Source organism: Nycticebus coucang, chromosome 17 (assembly GCF_027406575.1).
Source record: "Nycticebus coucang isolate mNycCou1 chromosome 17, mNycCou1.pri, whole genome shotgun sequence".
Taxonomy (NCBI): domain Eukaryota; kingdom Metazoa; phylum Chordata; class Mammalia; order Primates; family Lorisidae; genus Nycticebus; species Nycticebus coucang.
The window spans coordinates 21,284,471-21,305,784 of NC_069796.1; the positions used below are offsets into that span (position 1 = coordinate 21,284,471).

Genomic DNA, 21,314 nt, shown 5'->3' on the forward strand with positions numbered 1-21,314 from the left:
TATCTGCCTCAGCCTCCCGAGTAGCTGGGACTACAGGCACTTGCCACAGCGCCCGGCTATCCCTTTGTTGCAGTTCGGCCTTGGCCGGGTTTGAACCCACCACCCTCAGTGTATGAGGCCGGCGCCCACTCACTGAGCCACAGGCGCCGCCCAGAATAATTGTAATCTTAATAGTCAATGCTTTCAACTTTGTTTCCCTGATGTTGAGTTGTGTGGAATTTTGATGCGTGACTACATCTGTCCCCACGGTGGGGGAGGGGAGGAGAACATGGCAATAACAAAAACAAAGCATGGGCCAGATGTGGTGGCTCACATCTGTAATCCTAGCAGTCTAGGAGGCTGGGCGGATTACTTGAGCTCAGGAGTGCAAGACCAGCCTGAGTAAGAACGAGACCCACCCTGGGTGGCGCCTGTGGCTCAACGGAGTAGGGCTCCAGCCCCGTATGCCAGAGGTGGTGGGTTCAAACCCAGCCCCGGCCAAAAACTGCAAAAAAAAAAAAAGAGCCGAGACCCCATCTCCACAAAAAAATAGAAAAAATTAGCCAAGTGTTGTGGTGGGTGCCTTGTAGTCCCAGCTTAACTAGGGAGGCTGAGGCAAGAAGATCATTTGAGCCCAAGAGTTTGATGTTGCTGTGAGCTGTGACATCATGGCACTCTACCCAGGGTGACATAGTGAGACTCTGTCTCAAAAACAAAGAAGCATCAATTCTTAAAAGTCAAGGGACTTGACCTGATTTGGGTTCTATAATATGTGACTGTATAACTATTATAAAGCATTTCATTTGGTTTTTATGAATTATAATTCAACATGACAAACTAGTAATCTCTAAAAGAACAAGTAGAATAAACTTTCTTTTTTCACACTATTGGAAGTTCAGAAGAATAGACTTTTTATTAAATCTTACGTGACATTTTGTTAAAGGAGATGAGCAAAAGTGTGTTTTTGGTTCATTGTTATCCTCAAGGGAGGAAATATAAATAGCTGTTCTTGTTCTTTCCTCCCTTCTTATCAAGAAAATGTTCTATTTCTATAATATAGAGGGAAAATTACACCAGATAAACATGCCAATCTGTTACCTATTATTGTTCCTTTTAACAGTCAAGTCCATCGTCTCCAGAGCCAGCTAGTTTTCCTGCAGAAGATAATAGTGCAAACTCCAATGGCCCAAAACCTGCAGAAGTTGTGCTAGATGACGACAGAGAAGATCTTTTTGCGGGTAATTGTTGTATTTTTATTTTTAAATAATGACCAGAAGTATATATTCTGTTGTATAAAAAATATTCTCTAAAACAAAACTGAAATTCTGTATAAAATGTTAGTAATAGCTCTTCTTGTAGAATCTTAGGAGAGAGAATTTCTAATTAGACCACTCTATGAAAAATAGGTACTGTTGAGAGAAGCAAAAATGTAGTCCTTTCTGGTTTTACATATTTGAAAGTAAGTTCAGTATTATAATTGGATTGTTTTGGTCGGTACTTAGACTTAAAGGCCATTGTATGGCCTTCATACTTTGAGAAATAGTGATTATTTTTTTTTTTATTACAGACAGGTCACAAAGCAAAATTAAACTGTGGATTTAAGAATCTGTTTATATCCCATTTATGTTTGAAATTTATTTTTTGGCCGGGGCCGGGTTTGAACCCGCCACCTCCGGCATATGGGACTGGCGCCCTACTCCTTGAGCCACAGGCGCCGCCCTGAAATTTATTTTAATAAATTGGAAGATTTTTTTTTTTTTTTTTGGAGACAGAGTCTCACTATGTCACCCTTGATAGAGTGCTATGGCATCACAACTCACAGCAGCCTCAAACTCTTGGGCTAAAGTGATGCTTTTGCCTCAGCCTCCCAAGTAGCTGGGACTACAGGTGCCCGCCACAAGCCTGGCCATTTTTTGTTGCAGTTGTTATTGTTGTTTGGCTGGCCTGGGCCGGGTTCAAACATGCCAGCCCTGGTGTATGTGACTGGCGCCATAACCACTGTGCTACAGACGCCAAGCCACCACCTCTTCCATCTTGACTCCCTTTTAGGGGAATAAACTGATGCTTGAGATATTTGTTTTGGATATGAAGGCAAGATTTGGTGTATTCCATCCTAAAGTTTAAAAAGTTAGATTCAAAGAAGTATCAGCTCTAAGGTTAAAATTTAGGTACAAATTAATGTTTTGATAATAAAAGGAAAATCTTCCTTACTATTGATGACACAAAATTAAAGTTGTAGGTCTTCATGTGTTTAACAGATTAATGTGCCTGAGCTGACTTTCATTGAATTAAAATTTAATAATATGGTTGATCCTTTTGGGCTTTATAAGCATAATTGGATTTTCATGCTAATGTGTGTGAGGTATGCATTCCTTCTTGTTACTGTGTTGGCACATTACCCATCTAACTTGCAAAGAGAAAGAAAAAGTAGAAAAAAGAAAAAAATTTAATAATGTGTTCTCAGCTTTCATAATGGTTCAATATTCAGACCATTGTGTACTTTTTGTACAAATATGTTTGAAGATACAGTCTTCTATCCCAAAAGTCCACGTAACTCCCAACTTGCTTAGTTCCATGAAAAGAATTTACATATTTTATCACATTAGAAAATAAAAGTGTGATACACATACCAAATACTAAAATAGTAATCATGTGGAGTGTTTTTTTTTGCCACTTAACAACTTAGAGTCAAAATCCTAGTTAATTTTAATATTTCAGTATTCCTTTGGTGCCTGTTTTGGACTTTTTTCCAGGTACTCCTTAAAGATTCTTTCATGGCATTTATGTTTTTAGCAAAAAGATAACATAAGTCTTGTCTTTCTTTTTTTTGAAAAAAAAAGCTGTCTGCCCTGGGTAGAGTGCTTTGGCGTCACAGCTCACAGCAACCTCCAACTCCTGGGCTTAGGCGATTCTCTTCCCTTAGCCTCCCAAGTAGCTGGGACTACAGGTGCCCGCCACAACACCCAGCTAGTTTTTGGCTGGAGTTGTCATTGTCATTTGGCAGGCCTGGGCTGGATTCAGACCCACCAACTCTGGTGTATGTGGCTGGTGCCCTTGGTAGAGTGCTGTAGTGTCACAGCTCACAGCAATCTCAAGCTCTTGGGCTTATGCAGTTCCCTTGCTTCAGCCTCCCAAGTAACTAGGAGTACAGGCGCCCGACACAATGCCCTGCTACTTTTTGTTGTTGTTGCTATTTTAGTTGTCATTGTTGGTTAGCAGGACGGGGCTGGGTTCAAAGCCACCAGCCCTAGTGTATGTGGCCAGTGCCCTAACCACTGCACATGGGCACTGAGCCGTAAGTCTTGTCTTTACTAAGCAAGTACTAATCTAAAATTGTGTGTATTCTTCTAACAGTATAGGATCATTCATAGAGGTTTTGGATTATCCATTTTATTAAAGACTCTTTCACTTCATAATTTCAGAATTCTATATAAATGAGTGTGCTGAAACCTCTCTAGGACAGAATTGTGTGTGTGTTTGAGCACACATGCATGTATATGGAAAGAAAGAATTTTTTTATGGTTGTACAGTGTGCACAGCTGATTAGTTAGCCAAGCGAAAACTGTATAGTGACATTTGCCCACTTGGTTCAATTAAAAAAAATCTTTACAGTGTTTTAGTCTGTTAGCAGTCTATGCTAAATTCTGTGATTCAAATATAGTCAGTGTTTGTTTTAAAAAGAGAGATGGTGTCTAAAGAACAATAAACATAGTCATCTGTTTGCTTTATTAACCTATAAATATAAACACTTACTAATGTTTTTTTTGTTGTTGTTTTTTTAGAGAGACAAGAGTCTCACTCTATTACCCCAGACTAGGGTGCTGTGGCATTACCCTAGGTCACAGCAACTTAAAACTCCTGCGCCTCCCAAGTAGCTGGGACTATAGATGCCTGCCACAACACCTAGCTAATTTTTTTTTTTTTTTTTTTTTGCAGTTTTTGGCCGGGGCTGGGTTTGAACCCACCACCTCTGGCATATGGGGCCAGCGCCCTACTCCTTTGAGCAACAGACACCGCCCAACACCTAGCTAATCTTTTATTTTTAGTAGAGATGAGATTTTTCTCTTGGTCACATTGGACTTGAACTCCTGAAATCAAGCAATCCACCTGCCTTGGCCTCCCAGAGTGCTAAAATCACAGGTGTGAGCCTGGCCCTATAGACATTTATTTATTATTTTTTTTAATTGAGACAGTCTCACTTCATCACCCTCTTTAGAGTGCAGTGGTGTCATAGCTCACAGCAATCTCAAACTCTTGGGCTCAAGCAGTTCTCTTGCCTCAGCCTCCCTAGTAGCTGAGACTACAGGCACCCGCCACAACACCCCGGCTATTTTTTGTTGTTTTTTTAGCAGGCGTGGGCCAGGTTTGAACCCACCAACCCCAGCACAAGTGGCCAGTGCCCTAATCACTGAACTACGGCCACCCAGCCACACTGTTTTATTTTTTGAGATAGGGTCTTACTCTGTGGCCTGGGCTAGAGTACAGTGGTGTCATCATAGCCCACTGCAACCTCAAATTCCTGGGTTCAAGTGATCCTCCTGCTTCAGCCTCCCAAGTAGCTGGAACTACTGGTGCGTGCCAGCTAATATATTTTTTTAAATTTTTGTAAAGACTGGGTCTTGCCATGTTGCTCAGGCTGGTCTGGAAATCCTGGCTTCAGGTAGTCATCCCTTCTCACCTTCCCCAACTCTTAAGATTACAGAAGTGAGTTACCATGCCTGCCAATAAACAATTTTTATTCTTTAGCATTTATCTTAAATTCAACTGTATTTTATAAAGACATCATTAGGTGATCTAAGACATCTGATTATTTTTGTCTGAGTGAATTAATACTATACTTAGTTCTTATTTATAATACATTTAAGCAGGAGCATCATTTCTCTTTCTATAGAGGAGTATGGTTCTAGGAAATCATAGTATATGTTACCAGCATGGTGAAAAGTGTCGTCTAGTAAAGAGAACATGCACTTGATTTATTTCTCCTATACCAAAGGATAAAATATAAATATTACTCTAGCGCCTAGCCATTAGGACTTGAAAACCATAAGAAGGTTATATTATACTGGTACATGTGCTAATGTGTTTTGGGTAGCATATGTCAGAAGTGATACCGGAAAAAATTCAGCTGTGATACATGTTGTAGTTAATTAGCTTATATAGAGAGTGTTTATCAAATACAGTTTACCTATTGAATCCCTCTCTTGCATCATTTGTTAAAATCTGGCACTAATGCTTTACTGAGCATACCTCAGGAAACTGTCCTAGAGGAGGAGGTAAGTGTGAGCAAATTGATAATTCTGAAATTACCCTAGACCATCGGTTCTCAGCCTGTGGGTCACAACCCCTTTGGGGGTCTCCTACCTATCAGATGTTTACATTACGATTCATAAAAGTAGCAAAATTACAGTTATGAAGTAGCAACAAAAATAATTTTATGGTTGGGGGTCACCACAACATGAGGAACTGTATTAAAGGGTCACAGCATTAGGAAGGTTGAGAACCACTGCCCTAGACCTTCAGACCTTAGAACTACAGAATCCCTCTCCTCCATCATTTGTTAAAATCTAAAAACTTGTTTTTGCCAGACTACCTAGCTTATTTCACTTATGCTGTTCAGGTTATACCAGTTGTAAGTTTAGTGAGTATTCCTTTATTTAAAAATTCTTTGATATCTGTCAAATAAGTGACATTTAGCTGATATTGACATAATTTATATTTGTCTCAAAGTCAGTACCTAGTGGACATCCTCCTGAACTTTTAGATCTGATTTAAATTAAAACTTGTGAATGTGTAATATGTTTACTTAAGGTAAAAGAAGTCACGCAAAGAATTTAAGGCATACTATTTTACTGTTAGTATGCTGAATCTAAATAAATCCTACCATTTATGAAGTTTCCTGTTAGTGTCAAGAGCACAAAACGTGGTATCAGTGAAGTAAATTGTGATTGAAAAGTTAAAATGGGCAAGGTGCCGTGGCCCACACCTCTAATCCTAGTACTTTGGGAGGCCAAAACAGGAGGATCGATTGGGCCCAGGAGTTCAAGACCAGCCTGGGCAAAATAGTGAGAGCCTTGTCTCTACCAAAAAAATTTGTTTTAGTTGGGAATGGTGGTGCATGCCTCTAGTTCCATCTCAGGCAGAAGGATTTCTTGAGCCTACGAGATCCAGGCTGCAGCGAGCACTGATGACACCACTGCACTCTAGCCTGGGTGACAGAGATTCCATCTCTAAAAAGTGTTTTCAAGTTAAAATTATTTTATCTATACTGATTAATTTCTCAATAAAATGATCTCTTCCACAGTTTTTTGGGGGGGAGGTCTGTGGATCTGTTGCCAATAACAGTGCCTCTTTCACAGATATTTGGAGATTTTTTGTTTTGTTTGCTACTTGTTTGCTGTTTACTTATTGGCAGCTAATTGCTTCTACCAGCGTAGCTCATACCTGTAATCCTAGCCTTCTGGGAGGCTGAAGTGGGGGTATTGCTTGAGCTCAGTTCAAGATCAGCCTGACTAAGAGTAAGAACCTATCTCTACTAATAATAGAAAAACTATCTGGGCATCATGGTAGGTGCCTGTAGTCCCAGCTACTTGGGAGACTGAGGCAGGGGAATCACTTGAGCCCAGGAGTTTGAGGTTGCTGTGAGCTAGGTTGACACCACCACACTTTAGCCTGGGACAACAGAGTGAGACTCTGTCTCAAAAAAGTAAATAAATTGCTCCTAGCCTGAAAACATTGCTTTTTTTATTTTTTCATATTGCTTATTGGTTTCATTTGTTTAACAAAAGGATTGTAAATACCAGCAGTCTGCACAGCCTGAGTTGCATGTAAACTTTTATTTTATTATAGTCATCTGTAGTGTATTTCAACACCAAAGGTCCATTTTCCTTCCTCATTACTATAGTTTGAAAGATTTCTGTTATTAAACATTTTTACTTTTAATATAAAAATATAAAGAGATCTATGCCAAGTAAGGATTCATGAACATGAGATACCCGGTAAGCATTGCTTATTAAAATGTTAACCTGTGTAGCCTTATTTCAGGTCAATATGCTATACTTTTTTTTGTTTTAAGAGACAGAGTTTCACTTTGTCACCCTTGGTAGAGTGCTGTGGCATCACAGCTCACAGCAACCTCCAGCTCTTGGGCTTAGGTGATTCTCTTGCCTCAGCCTCCTGAATAGCTGGGACTACGGGCACCCGCCACAATGCCCCACTATTTTTGTTGTTGTTGCAGTTTGGCTGGGGCTTTGAACCTGCCAAGCTCAGTATATGGGGCCGGCGCCCTGCTCACTGAGCCATAGGCGCAACCCAATATGCTGTACTTTTTGAGTATTAAAATTAAAATGGTTCACCATCATAACTATTCTCCCAAACCTCCAGGAATTTAAGAACTTCATGTTGGAAACCACTGTTCTGGTCCTGTGTTTCTCTTACAGTCCTGCCTTCCTTTTCCTGGTATCAGTTTTACAGATCAGCCGAGCTGTGATGTATATTATGGCCTCTGGTTATAATTGTCTCTTTCCTGGCTCTACCTTTTGCGTATGCTATTTGTCCATTTTTGTGGAATTATCTCCTGGTGTTTTCTGTACCTATCCAAATCTTCTCAGATGAGTTTATAAACTACTGATTTTCCATAGCCCCAAAGTACTATCTCTGGGAGCAACTCAGATTGTTGTGTTCGTTCTATAGTTCATGTTGTGTGCAGTTCCCATAGTAATTAAATGCCTTGTGACATTCTTTTTATTGTTCTCTTGCTGCTGTTGTCTTTTATTATCATTTAACATTCCATATGCTTATGTCTTGTTTTCCCCAAATAGATTGTAAAGTCCCTGAGGGAAGGTATGATATTCTACATTTCTTCATTGCCCTCCCCTTAGCACAGTATTATGTACCTGTAGACTTCACAGTTTATTTGGTTTGATTTTAAAAATGTATTTACTTAGAGATTTTTCAAGTGGATGAGCATTTTAAATAAAACCTAGGCTGTGCACAGTGGCTCACGCCCATAATCCTAGCACTCTGGAGCTGAAGTGGGTGGATTATTTGAGCTCAGGAGCTCTGTCCAGGGCGACAGCTTGAGGCTGTGTCTCAAAAAAAAAAAAAAAAAAAAATTAAAACTTTAACATATATTTGCTTTGTGTTGTATTTGTGTATCTAATGAAATATCCAGTAATCTTTGGCAGTTAATTACTTTAAATTACTAACTTTGTGGCTTTTCCATAATTAATTTTTAAACACAGTTGGAATAGTTCTGAGTATCTTTCCACCATAAAATTTGTTTTCTTATGTATAAAATAATCATGATGTTAGCCAGAATAAAATATTTGGAAGGTAAGTTACCACAAGTATAGGATATGTTACAGGTCCAAACACAAATGAATGTGGAATGTTTTCTCCTACCCTTATCCCTACCACTACTGTAGATAATTAAGCTGAGTTACTAGGATTCTTTTTACCTAAAACCAACAAAGTAACTACTGATTTTAAAATTATAATAAACAACTAAGAATTCATTAATTTTTCTTGTAATTATTTTTAAATATTACTTTGGTATTTATTTGTATTATAAAAATATTTTATATAATTATTAACTACTATATAAAATATTAGGGGTTTGGTGCTGGGTGTTCTTAACTAATTTGTTTGATCTGTATCTAGAAGCTACAGAAGAAGTTTCTTTGGACAGCCCAGAGAGGGAACCTATCCTCTCCTCAGAACCTTCTCCTGCAATCACTCCTGTCACCCCTACTGCACTCATTGCTCCTAGAATTGAATCGAAGAGTATGTCTGCTCCTGTGATCTTCGATAGATCCAGGGAAGAGGTACAAGAAAATGTTTGTATTTTAAATGAATATGTAAACAATAAGTCTTTTGTTCCGTTCCCAGTATTATTTTCCTGCTAATCATTCCTAATCAAGGCCGGCCACTCACGCCTGTAATCCTAGCACTCTGGGAGGCTAAGGCAGGAGTATTGCTTGAGATCAGAACTTCGAGATCAGCCTGAGCAAGAGTAGACCCTTCCTCTACTAAAAATAGAAAAATTAGCTGGACATTGTGGCGGGTACCTGTGGTTTCAGCTGCTGGGAGACTAAGGCAGGAGGATCGCTTTAGCCCAGGAGTTTGAGGTTCCTGTGAGCTAGTCTGAGGCCGTAGAGCTCTAGCCTGAGCAACAATGTAAGACTCTGTCTCAAAAAAAAAAAAAGTAAAATAAAAATTATTCCTAATCAAGCCTTTCAGACATTTTTAGAAAAGAACATTGGACTGAAGAAATTAGGGGATCCAGCTACCTATTCACTTTATGTCTAGCACTCTACCCAGTGACCTGGGTGTATCACTTATTTTAATACTTAAATCGATGAATTGTCATTTGTGATCTTACGATGGTAATTTGTGCCTCTCAGTGATCCTATGTTGATCAGTTAAGAGGATGTATAAAAGTGCTTTGAAAACTATTAATCAGAGTAAAGTGGTATTTTGAATAATTTTATTTGATAAAATGAAATTATAATAAATACTATTAGTACATAAACATTGCTATCTTGCCTTTAATTATTTATTTAGAGACAGTCACACTCTGTTGCCCAGGCTAGAGTGCCATGACCTCAGTCTAACTCACAGCAACCTCAAGTTCCTGGGTTAAGGGAATCCTCCTGCCTCAGTCTCCCAGGTAGCTGAGACTACAGGTACCTACCCCAATGCCTGGCTAATTTTTCTGTTTTTAGCAGAGATAGGTCTCAAACTCCTGAGCTCAGGGGATCCTCCCTCCTCAGACTCCCAGAATGCTAGGGTCACAGGTGTGAGCCACTGAGCTGGGCTGTATTCTTTTTTTTTTGAGACAGCATCTCACTATGTCACCCTTGGTAGAGTATCGTGGCATTACAGCTCACAGCAAACTCAGACTCTTGGACTCAAGCAGTTCTCTTGCCTTAGCCTCCTAAGCAGCCGGGACTATAGGCACCTGCTACAACACCCGGCTATTTTTTTGTTGCAGTTGTGTAGCTGGCCTGGGCTGGGTTCGAACACACAAACCTCGGTGTATATGGCTGGTGCTGTAACCACTGTGCTACGGGCGCCAAGCCTGGGCTGTATTTTTTTAAAGGCAGGAATGAATGTATATCCATTAAAGATACTTTTTCATAACTTGGCAATAATTTCTGATAAGGTGAATTTAGAAAAGAAAAAAATCATATAGAGGTTATTGTCAATTCATTTGCATAGAAATAGATCATTAAATTGACTGATTAAATAACCACTACAGGCTCGGTGCCTGTACCTCAAGCAGCTAAGGCACCAGCCACATACACCAGAGCTGGCAGGTTCAAATCCAGCCTAGGCCTGCCAAACAACAATGACAACTACAACCAAAATACAGCTGGGCGTTGTGGTGGGCGCCTGTAGTCCCAGCTACTTGGGAGGCTGAGGCAAGAGAATCACTTAAGCCCAGGAGTTGGAGGTTGCTGTGAGCTGTGATGCCATGGCACTCTACCCAGGGCAATAGCTTGAGGCTCTGTCTCAATAAATAAATAACCACAAGCAAAAACATATAATCTCACGAATACTAAGGGAAGAATGTAAGACATAAAGGAATACTTACATATCTTTCTAATATTGCAATTTTAAAAACAGGGAAAACTAATGTATAGTAGTAGTCGAGGTCACGACAGTGATGATGTTGGTGGGTGGAGCTTGGATTGTGACGGCGGGGTGGGGGGGCACCAAAGGGCGTCTAGGCTGTAATGGTGGCCTGTGTTACTGATACAGGTTCTGATTACCACGGTGGGTTCACTTTTTGAAAGTTGATATGTTTATATACTCTTCTGCATTTATGTTATGATTCAGAAAACATTTGCTTTATAAAATCTATGAAAGAAGACAACCTTGAGAAAAAGATTTCTTTGAGATAATCTTAAGATTATCAATATTGGCTTGGCGCCTGAAGCTCAGCAGCTAGGGTGCCAGCCACATAGACCAGAGCTGGTGGGTTCAAATCCAGCCCGGCCTGCCAAACAACGATGACAACTACAACCAAAAAACAGCCGGGTATTGTAGCAGGCACCTGTAGTCCCAGCTACTTGGGAGGCTGAGGCAAGAGAATCACTTAAGCCCAAGAGTTTGAGGTTGCTGTGAGCTGTGACACTAAGGCACTCTACTGAGGGTGACAGAGTGAAACTCTGTCTCAAAAAAAAAAGAAAAGCTGGATGTGGTGGCTCACACCTGTAATCCTAGTACTCTGGGAGGCTGAGGTGGGTGGATTGCTTGAGCTCACGAGTTTGAGACCAGCCTGAGCCAAAGCGAGACCCCATCTCTACTAAAAATAGTAAAACTGAGGCAAGAGGATCGCTTGAGCCCACGAGTTAGAGGTTGCTGTGAGCTATGATGCCATGGTACTCTACCTAGAATGACAGCCTGAGACTCTGTCTCAAAAAAAAAAATAAAAAGGTTATCAATACTGCCTTGAAAATTTTGCAAAGTTTAATAATCTCTGCACTTTCTTCATAAGAATAACAAAGCTTTCCCGCAGAGCTGATGTTTGGATCGCTTATTTATTTATTTATTTATTTTTTTCTTTCGAGACAGAGCCTCAAGCTGTCACCCTGGGTAGAGTGCAATGGCATCATAGCTCACAGCAACCTCCAACTCTTAGGCTCAAGCGATTCTCCTGCCTCTACCTCCCAAGTAGCTGGGACCACAGGCGCCTGCCACAACACCCGGCTATTGTGTTTGGTTGCAGCTATCATTGTTGTTTGGTGGGCCCGGGCTGGATTCGAACCCACCAGCTCAGGTGTATGTGGCTGGCGCAGAGCCTGCTTATGGATAATGGCATTAAAAAGGGCTCCTCTGTAGTGTCATAGTGTTATCACTTTATTGCTTTTTTTTTTGGTGAAATTTGTAGTGCTTTCATTTACTTTAAGAAGTACATGCGTTTATTAGAAAAGTAGAGAAATTATGCTAGTGAAGTTACCTTTTGGTATCATCATTTCTATTGGTATTTAAGATGCTGATAGTGAAAGTAATGACTACTTCCTAGTTTTTGTTTTTGAGACAGATCCTCAAGCTGTCACCCTGGGTAGAGTTCTGTGGCATCACAGCTCACAGCAACCTCCAACTCCTGGGCTTAAGTGATTTTCCTGCCTCCGCCTCCCAAGTAGCTGAGACTACAGGCGCCTGCCATAATGACCAGCTGTTTTTTGGTTGTAGCTGTCATTGTTGTTTGGTGGGCCCGGGCTGGATTCGAACCCTCCAATTCAGGTGTATGTGGCTGGCACCTTAGCCACTTGAGCCACAGGCACCGAGCCTACTTCCTGGTTATTAAATAGTAGAGATACAACTTTGACAAGTGCTATTATTAAAAGCAATTAAGGAGGTAATTATTTTCGTAATCTGAGTCTATAGATTAAATATATAGAACAAAAATATTCCACAATGTTTATATTTATTCAGAAGACTAGAACACTTTTTCTACATTTTCGGTCTTCAAATGATCTTTTTCCTATTGTCTTTGTGTACTTTTTCTTTTACACAGTCAGAAAATGTGAAAGCCTTTATTGTTTTCTGAAATGAAGCACTGACTGGCTGTTTAATAATTCATTGTGACAGTTACTTTAATAGAAATTAGATGATGATGGCTCGGCACCTGTAGCTCAAGCAGCTAAGGCGCCCGCCACATACACTAGAGCTGGCAGGTTCGAATCCAGCCCAGGTCTACCAAACAACAATGACAACTACAACCAAAAAATAGCCAGGCGTTGTGGCCGGTGCCTGTAGTCCCAGCTACTTGGGAGGCTGAGGCAAAAGAATCACTTAAGTCCAAGAGTTGGAGGTTGCTGTGAGCTGTGATGCAGCAGCATTCTACCCAGGGTGACAGCTTGAGGCTTTGTCTCAAAAAAAAAAAAAAAAAGAAAGAAAGAAATTAGATGATGAAATTATAGATCTTAGTGTTATGACAGTAATATAATTTAAATTTTTGTCGTTTATTAACAACAGAAAAATTATACTTTCTAGATTGAAGAAGAAGCAAATGGAGATATATTTGATATAGAAATTGGTGTATCTGACCCAGAGAAAGTTGGTGAGTCAATATTTGTCTATTTATTTTGTATTCCTTTTTTATTAGTTTAGCTGTATGCTGTTTTTCTTTACTAAATGCAGTATTAAAGTGAGTTTTATCTTTTTAACCCACCCAATCACAACAAATAGTAAGTTTTTATTTTTAATATGTGATTTTTAATAGTATTTTTTGACTTTTCTTACAGGTGATGGCATGAATGCTTACATGGCGTATAGAGTAACGACAAAGGTGAGGCTGTTCCTCTTTTAAAAAAAATATTGAGCATTTGGGTGGCACCTGTGGCTCAAAGGAGTAGGGCTCCGGCCCCATATGCTGGAGGTGGCGGGTTCACACCCAGCCCTGGCCAAAAAAAAAAGAAAAACTGCAAAAAAAAAAGTTACAAGCTTCAGAAACAGGTAGTGCCTGTGGCTCAAAGGAGTGGGGCATGGCCCCATATGCTGGAGGGGGTGGGTTCAAACCCAGCCCCTGCCAAAAACTGCAAAAAAATAAAAATTAAAATTAAAAAATTAAAAAAATATATTGAGCATTTAGTATGTGTGGTGTGGGGATACAGTGATGATTAAGGAGGAAGTAATCCCTGTCTTTGTAAAGGTTACCATCTACTAAAGATTATCAGGAAGTAGTTACAATGAGTTGTGAGTGGTTTGATACTTAAAAGTAGTGTGTGAAGTGAGAATATGCAGGAAGAGACCTAATCTAGGCCTGAAGGGTCAGGAAAATCTTCCTATGGAAAGTAGTATCTCAGCCAAGACAAAGGTGAGTGAAGTAATTGGGGGAGATGAAAAGGAAGAAGAGGGGCGGCACCTGTGGCTCAAGGAGTAGGGCGTCGGTCCCATATGCTGGAGGTGGCAGGTTCAAACCCAGCCCCGGCCAAAAATCAAAAAAAAAAAAAGAAAAGGAAGAAGAATGCTTGTTACAGGCAAAGGGATTTGTTTGTGCAAAAGACAAGAGTCAATAAAGTATGTGGGGCGGTGCCTGTGGCACAGTGGGTAGGGCGCCGGCCCCATATACCGAGGGTGGTGAGTTTGAACCCAGCCCAGCCAAACCGCAACAAAAAAAATAGCCGGGTGTTGTGGCGGGCACCTGTAGTCCCAGCTGCTTTGGAGGCTGAGGTAAGAGAATTCCTTAAGCCCAGGAGTTGGAGGTTGCTGTGAGCTGTGACACTATGGTACTCTACCGAGGGTGACATAATAAAATTCTGTCTCAAAAAAAAAGAGGAAAGTATGTGCTTTCTAGAATCTGTAAGAAGTGATACCTGATTGAATTGTTTGGCAGTAAGCCTCTGTGAATTATGAACAGCCGTGTCAAGGAGTTTGAGCTTTCTCCTAAGTATGATGGAGAGCCATTAAAGAGATTCAGACTAAGAATATAACACAGTTAGATTCTTGTTTTAGAAAGATCTCTCTGGCTTCAGTATGAATCGAGAGGATCAAAATAGAGGTCAGGATTTCCATTTAAGAGGCCGCTGCAGGCTGGGTACAGTGGCCAATGCTTATAATCCCAGTATTTGGGGAACCCAAGGGAGGAGGTTCACTTGAGGCCTCAAGTTCAAGACCAGTCTGAGCAATGTAGCAAATTAATTAAGCGTGATGGCACATGCCTGTAATTCCAGTTACTCAGGTGTTTCGGGTTGCAGTGAGCTATGATGACAGTACTGTACTCTACCTGAGGCAACAGAACAAGACCTTTATCTCCAAAAAGAAAAAAAAAAGAGACAACTGTAATTATTAAAGGATTGTAGGTTTCAATTATGGTTTGAGAGAGTGTCTATTGCAGCAGTCCTAACTGCAAGAAATAATACTTTGCACTAAGGGAGTGGCTCTGGAGATGAGCAAAATAAATGGCTTCTTGAGTTATGTAGGAGGTAGAATTAATAGGATTTGGTTGTAAGGGATGAGGAAAAAGAGGGATACCTAGGTTACCAACTAAAGGTAATTTGTTGTTGGGGGATTGGTAAAAGGCAACATGGGGAGGAACACAGGGAGGACAGGTAGGGTTTGTTAATTCATTAGGCCAGCATCTATTAAATATTTACCATGCTGTCAGGCTCTGTTGGAAGCACAAGGGGATAATAGTGAATAATACAGACAATTTATGTTTTAGCAGGGGTTAATATGGTGGGTTTGAGGTACTGAATGAGATTATGTGGAGTTATCCCATAGGCATTTGGATATATTGGGCTGAAGCTCAAAAGGAGATCTGGGCCAGAAGTAAAGATTAAAAATCATTCCCATAAATAGGGTGGATGAGATGGAGTCTAGGGTAGAATAAAGTTAAATTATTTTTTATTCTCTTAAGATTCTATATAAATATCTGTGATTTAGTTTTTCCTTAGAAATATATATATATATACCATGCTAGATACTCAGCATTCTTGGCAAAGTAGATATATCTGTTGTTCACGATTATATATAACATTACCTTCCAGTAATTACTGACTATTCAAAAGCTTAAATACCTCTTCTTCACTTGTAGACTTCTCTTTCCATGTTCAGTAAGAGTGAATTTTCAGTGAAAAGAAGATTCAGTGACTTTCTTGGTTTGCACAGCAAATTGGCAAGCAAGTATTTACATGTCGGGTATATTGTGCCACCAGCTCCAGAAAAGAGTATAGTAGGTAAGAACAGATTTTTTTTTTAATTAATTTTTGTTGCTGTTACTAGTTTAATTTAAAATATATGGGTTCCATAATCATTCACTATCTGCATTTCATAATGTCTAGAAATACTGAGTTTAAGTATCCCATTTATGTTAATCATGCATTGCTTGAGAAACATATAGATAATGGTTTTATTTTTTAACATCTAAGGATTTTGATTTGTATAATACTGTGATGTTAGATATTGGGTTGAAATTTACCAAGTTAAAAGCAGTTGGAAACCCTAACTTTTTAGGGTAATTAGCATATCATTTTACGAACTCACACTCAGAATACTTCTTGGTTGTTTTTTTTTGTCGCCCTTGGTAGAGTGCCGTGGCATCACAGCTCACCCCAACCTCCAGCTCTTGGGCTTAGGCGATTCTCTTGCCTCAGCCTCCTGAGTAGCTGAGACTACAGATGCCCGCCACAACACCCGACTATTTTTCTGTTGTAGTTTGGCCAAACTACAGGTTCAAACCCACCACCCTTGGTATATGGGGCCAGCGCCCAGAATACTTCATATTATTAATACAGGGTGGCCATAAAGTTCGCGTGCAAGTGTAAATAGTTTACTATCCACCCTGTATATCAAATTTTTCTAAGGGATGGAGGTGTTTGACCCTCAGCTATGTATTGTCCAAAAAGAAAATTTGATATAGCCTTGCCTCACATAAAACCAACCTACTTAAATTTTTCTTAGTTTGTATCGTACTTCAATTTAATGTTTAAAAACATTTCTACTTGTATAAGCAATAAAGGGTGAGTAAAAATGTAGAAAATTTTGAAAGATTAGGAAAACCTTCTCTCAGCTTTTAACTTGGTAGTGTTCTTTTTGTTGTTGTTGTTGTTTGTTTTTTTTTTGGTTTTGTTTTTTGGCCAGGGCTAGGTTTGAACCCGCCACCTCTGGCATATGGAACCGGCGCCCTACTCCTTGAGCCACAGGCACTGCCCAACTTGGTAGAGTTTTTTAAATTTTTTTTTTTTTTTTTTGAGACAGAGCCTCAAGCTGTCACCCTGGGTAGAGTGCTGTGGCATATAGCTCACAGCAACCTCCAACTCTTGGGCTCAGGCGATTCTCCTGCCTCAGCCTCCCAAGTAGCTGGGACTACAGGTACCCGCCACAACGCCGGCTATTTTTTGGTTGCAGCTGTCGTTGTTTGGCGGACCAGGGCTGGATTCAAACCCTCCAGCTGAAGTGTATGTGGCTAGCGCCTTAGCTGCTTGAGCCACAGGTGCTGAGCCTCAATCTTTTTTTAGTCATTTGTTTTTATTTACCCTTCTTACTACTTAGATTATTATTCTGAGGGATAAAGTTAAGATAAATTTCACTAATTTTTAAATTTTTTTTTTTACTTTTTAAATGTTTTTAAATGTTTGAGAAGCAATTTTATTGGTACCTGTTAACGATTTCATAACCTAATGTATTTAGATCGCTTTATTATATTCTTTCTTTCTTTTTTTTTTTTTTAACTCCAAAATCTACTTGAGTGGTTCTTCAACGTTTTGGTCTTAAGACCCCTTTGTATTCTCAAAATTTATTGAAGACCCTAGAGAGAGTTTGCTAATGTTGGCTTTATCTATGGACATTTACTATATTTGAAAACATTTTTAAAATTTTACTTTTTAATTCATTTAAAAAGACAGTGAAGTCATGTTAAAGTTTTTGTGGAAACTAATTTTTGTAAGACAAAAATATTTTTTTGTTTGTTTGTTTGTTTTTGTTTTTTGGGCGCTGGCATATGGGGCCGGCGCCCTACCCCTCTGAGCCACAGGCGCCACCCAAGACAAAAATATTTAATGATAAGAGTGGCTTGCCCTTTTTTTCTTTTACATTTTTCTAAATCTCTTTTTTTTTCTTCCTGAGACAGTCTCAAGCTGTCACCCTGGATAGAGTGCCATGGCATCATAGCTCACAGCAACCTCCAACTCTTGGGCTAAAGTGATCCTCTTGCCTCAGTTTTTCTATTTTTACTAGAGATGGGGTCTTGCATTTTCCTTAGGCTGATCTCAAACTCCTGAGCTCAAGCAATCCACCTGCCTCGGCCTCCCGGAATGCTAGGATTACAGGCGTGAGTCACCGTGCCTGGCCTACATTTCTTTAATTTCCGGCTCAATAGATGATAGCTAGCTATCTTTTTATATCTGTTTCCGCATTCAATTTGTTGTGACGCAACATATCATATAACCTTTATAAAATTGTACTGAACACTCATAAAACTATGAGCATAAAAAGGACGGATAATACATTGATATTATTATCAAAGTAGACTATGCCTCCCAACCTCCTGCCCGAGGGTCTCTGAAACGCTGGTTAGGGCACCGGCCACATACACCAAGGCAGGTGGGTTCGAACCCGGCACGGCCCTGCTAAACAATAATGGCAGCTGCAACAAAATAAATAGCCAGGCATTGTGGCGGACGCCTATAGTCCCAGCTACTTGAGAGGCTGAGGCAAGAGAATCGCTTAAGCCCAAGACTTTGAGGTTGCTGTGAGCTGTGATGCCATGGCACTCTACCAAGGGTGACGTAATGAGACTCTGTCTCAAAAAAAAAAAAGGTAGCGCATGTAAATTCAAAGTAGAAACTATTATAAATCCTAAAAGCATTTTTTTTTGTTATTGATTCTGACAGGCTCCAACTGATAATAAAGGACAGCAAGTCAGTTATACTATCCACATATGTTACCAGCCAACGAATTAAATTCTAGAACTTTTTTTTTGAGACAGAGTCTCACTATGTCACCCTCGGTAGAGTGCTGTGGCATCACAGCTCACAGCCACCTCAAACTCTTATGCTTAAGCCATTCTCTTGCCTCACCCTTCCAAGTAGCTGGGACTATAGGCATCCGCCACAACACGCGGCTATTTTTTTGTTGCAGTTGTCATTGTGGTTTAGCTGGCCCAGGCCGGTTTGAACCCGCCAGCCTCCGTGCATGTGGCTGGTGCTGTAACCACTGTGCTATGGGTGCCAAGCCAAATTGTAAAACTATTAAATTATGAGAATAACTAACAGTCACTCAGTGCTTATTGTGTTAATGCACGTGCTAAGTACTTTATGTGCATTCTCACAACTTTATGAGGTTAACTTATGATTATCTTTATTTAATAGACAAGGAAACTAAAGTTAATCAAGGTTCTTTAACATGCCTCAAGTCATGTAGCTAGTAAGTAGCCAAACTTCAAAGGCAGCTTTCTTATTCCAGAGTTTGTACTCTTTTTATTCTTTTTCTGAGACAGAGCCTCAAGCTGTCGCCCTGGATAGAGTGCAATGACGTCACAGCTCACAGCAACCTCCAACTCCTGGGCTTAGGCAATTCTCTTGCCTCAGCTTCCCAAGTAGCTGTGACTACAGGCACCTTGCCACAATGCCTGGCTATTTTTTGGTTATTGCTTGGCAGGCCCGGTCTGGATTCGAACCCGGCAGCTCTGGTGTATGCGGCTGGCACCTTAGCCGCTGGAGCTACAGGCACCAAGCCAGAGTTTCTACTCTTAACCCCTATTTTTTTCTGCCTCTTAATTTCACTATGGTTATTTCAGTACAATTATAGTTTGCTTGCATTTTTTAACCTACAATAGAAAATAAAACATTCCAGTTTTTAAAAATAACATAATGCTATATTATTGCAGAACTGTCTAAAATAAATTTAAAGTAAATTGTTGAAAAAAATTCTTTTATTTTTTTCTTTTCTTTTCTTTTATTTTATTTTATTGTTTTGTAGAGACAGCGTCTCACTTTATCGCCCTCAGTAGAGTGCTGTGGTATCACACAGCTCACAGCAACCTCCAACTCCTGGGCTTAGGCGATTCTTTTGCCTCAGCCTCCCGAGTAGCTGCGACTACAGGCACCTGCCACAATGCCCGGCTATTTTTTTGTTGCAGTTTGGCCAGGGCTCAGTTTGAACCCACCACCCTCGGCATGTGGGCCGGCACCCTACCCACTGAGCCACAGGCACCACCCTAAAAAAACTATTTTTATACTACCATTCCAAAAAGGATGTGAGGCAACTACATGTGATACAGATATATACGACAAATTAGCAGGAAAATAAACACAGTCAGATAGTAATGTGCAGCCAAGGAAAACGATTTCTTCAAAATATATGCATAAAGTCTTCAATGATTAATAAAGATGCACGACAGATTGATCTTTGAGCTTATTGGCAGCCAACCAAGTAAAGAAGTAATCGTTCATGTTATAAATTTCATATGTCTATAAATTTTTTAAATAAAATTGAAGACATTGTTTACGAAAAACTAAAAACATGAGAGGCCCTTCTAATTACATAATTGGTGGTTTTCAAGTAGCATGGACTTAGAGTGGGATTGTGGAATAAGAGAAGTAACTTTACTGGGAAGTAATAATTCCCTCCAAGGAAGAATAAGGAATCTTCCTGAGCAAATGCATAATTATTACAACTTTAGTAGGACCTTAGTTGACTTAAAAACACTATTAGAAAAGAACAACAAGGCTCGGCACCTATAGCACAATTACGGCACCAGCCACATACACCAAGGCTGGTGGGTTCGAACCCAGCCCAGGCCAGCTAAAAATCAACAATGACAACTGCAATAAAAAATAGCTGGGCGTTGTGGCGGGTGCCTGTAGTCCCAGCTATTCGGGAGGCTGAGGCAAGAGAAACGCTTAAGCCCAAGAGTTGGAGGTTGCTATGATCTGTAATGGCTCTCTATGAAGGGCAACATAGAAAGACTCTATCTCCAAAAAAGAAGAAAAGGAAAAATGAAAAGAAAACAAACTTGAAAAGTTTTTTGTTTGTTTGAGACAGAGTCTCACTGTGTCACCTGGACTGGAGTGCCATGGAGTCAGCCTAGTTCACAGCAACGTCAAACTCCTAGGTTCAAAGAATCTTCCTCCCTCAGACTCCCTAGTAGCTGGGACTACAGGCTCCTAACACAATAGCCAGCTTTTTTTTTTTTATTTTTAGTAGACCTCTCTTGCTCAGGCTGGTCTTGAATTCCTGAGCTCAATGGATCCTCCTGCCTCAGCCTCTGAAAGTGCTAGTATTACTAGCATGAGCCACTGCCCCCAGCCAAGTTAAAAAGTTGTAAAAGTTAATTGGGTAGGGTAAATGGTTTTGGAGTTTTTCTTGTTATTGTTGTCATCCCAGTGGGACACTGTGGTTGTATCTAGGAAGTAGCATTAGTGAAGAAAAAAAATAAGTGAAAAACCACATAATGGTAAGATATTTTTTCAGAGAAATGATACATGAAATGATTCACATCTCACATTCAGTAGTTCAGTTGGGATAAGTAATTTTAAGTGTCTGAATTTTCCTTTTCAGACTATGTATTTCAATGAAATTTTATTAAACAAAGTATTAATAAGTGATAAATACTTTAATTATGCACCAACTGTACCACCCTGAAGAATTGCAAGTTTTTACGTGTTACATTTTTGAAAGGTTCTGTGGAGATACTGTATAATTCCTTCATTTAAAGTACATAATTCAGGCTGTGTACACTGGCTCATACTGTAACACTAGCACTCTGGGAGGCCAAGGCGAGAGTTGTAGCCTGTATCATTTCTACAGAACCCTTGTTTTTTGTTTGGTGGACCTTTCAAGTGCTAGACTTGAAAAAGAAATAGAAAAAAAACAGAGGATTAAAA

General features: G+C 39.9%; 1 protein-coding gene and 1 non-coding gene across 3 annotated transcripts in view; both read left to right on the forward strand.

The window, feature by feature from the left end:
* SNX2 (sorting nexin 2) overlaps positions 1–21,314 on the forward strand; it is a 68,754-nt gene that overhangs the window by 20,339 nt on the left and 27,101 nt on the right. For both annotated transcript variants that reach the window (XM_053566184.1, XM_053566185.1), the window contains 5 exons: positions 1,100–1,217; positions 8,638–8,801; positions 12,982–13,048; positions 13,233–13,276; positions 15,524–15,665. In XM_053566184.1, the coding sequence (XP_053422159.1) occupies positions 1,100–1,217; positions 8,638–8,801; positions 12,982–13,048; positions 13,233–13,276; positions 15,524–15,665 (535 nt within the window). The remainder of the gene's footprint in view (positions 1–1,099; positions 1,218–8,637; positions 8,802–12,981; positions 13,049–13,232; positions 13,277–15,523; positions 15,666–21,314) is intronic.
* On the forward strand, positions 2,290–2,388 carry LOC128569447 (small nucleolar RNA U13). Its single transcript, XR_008375389.1, has one exon. It is a non-coding gene; the product is annotated as a small nucleolar RNA U13 (small nucleolar RNA).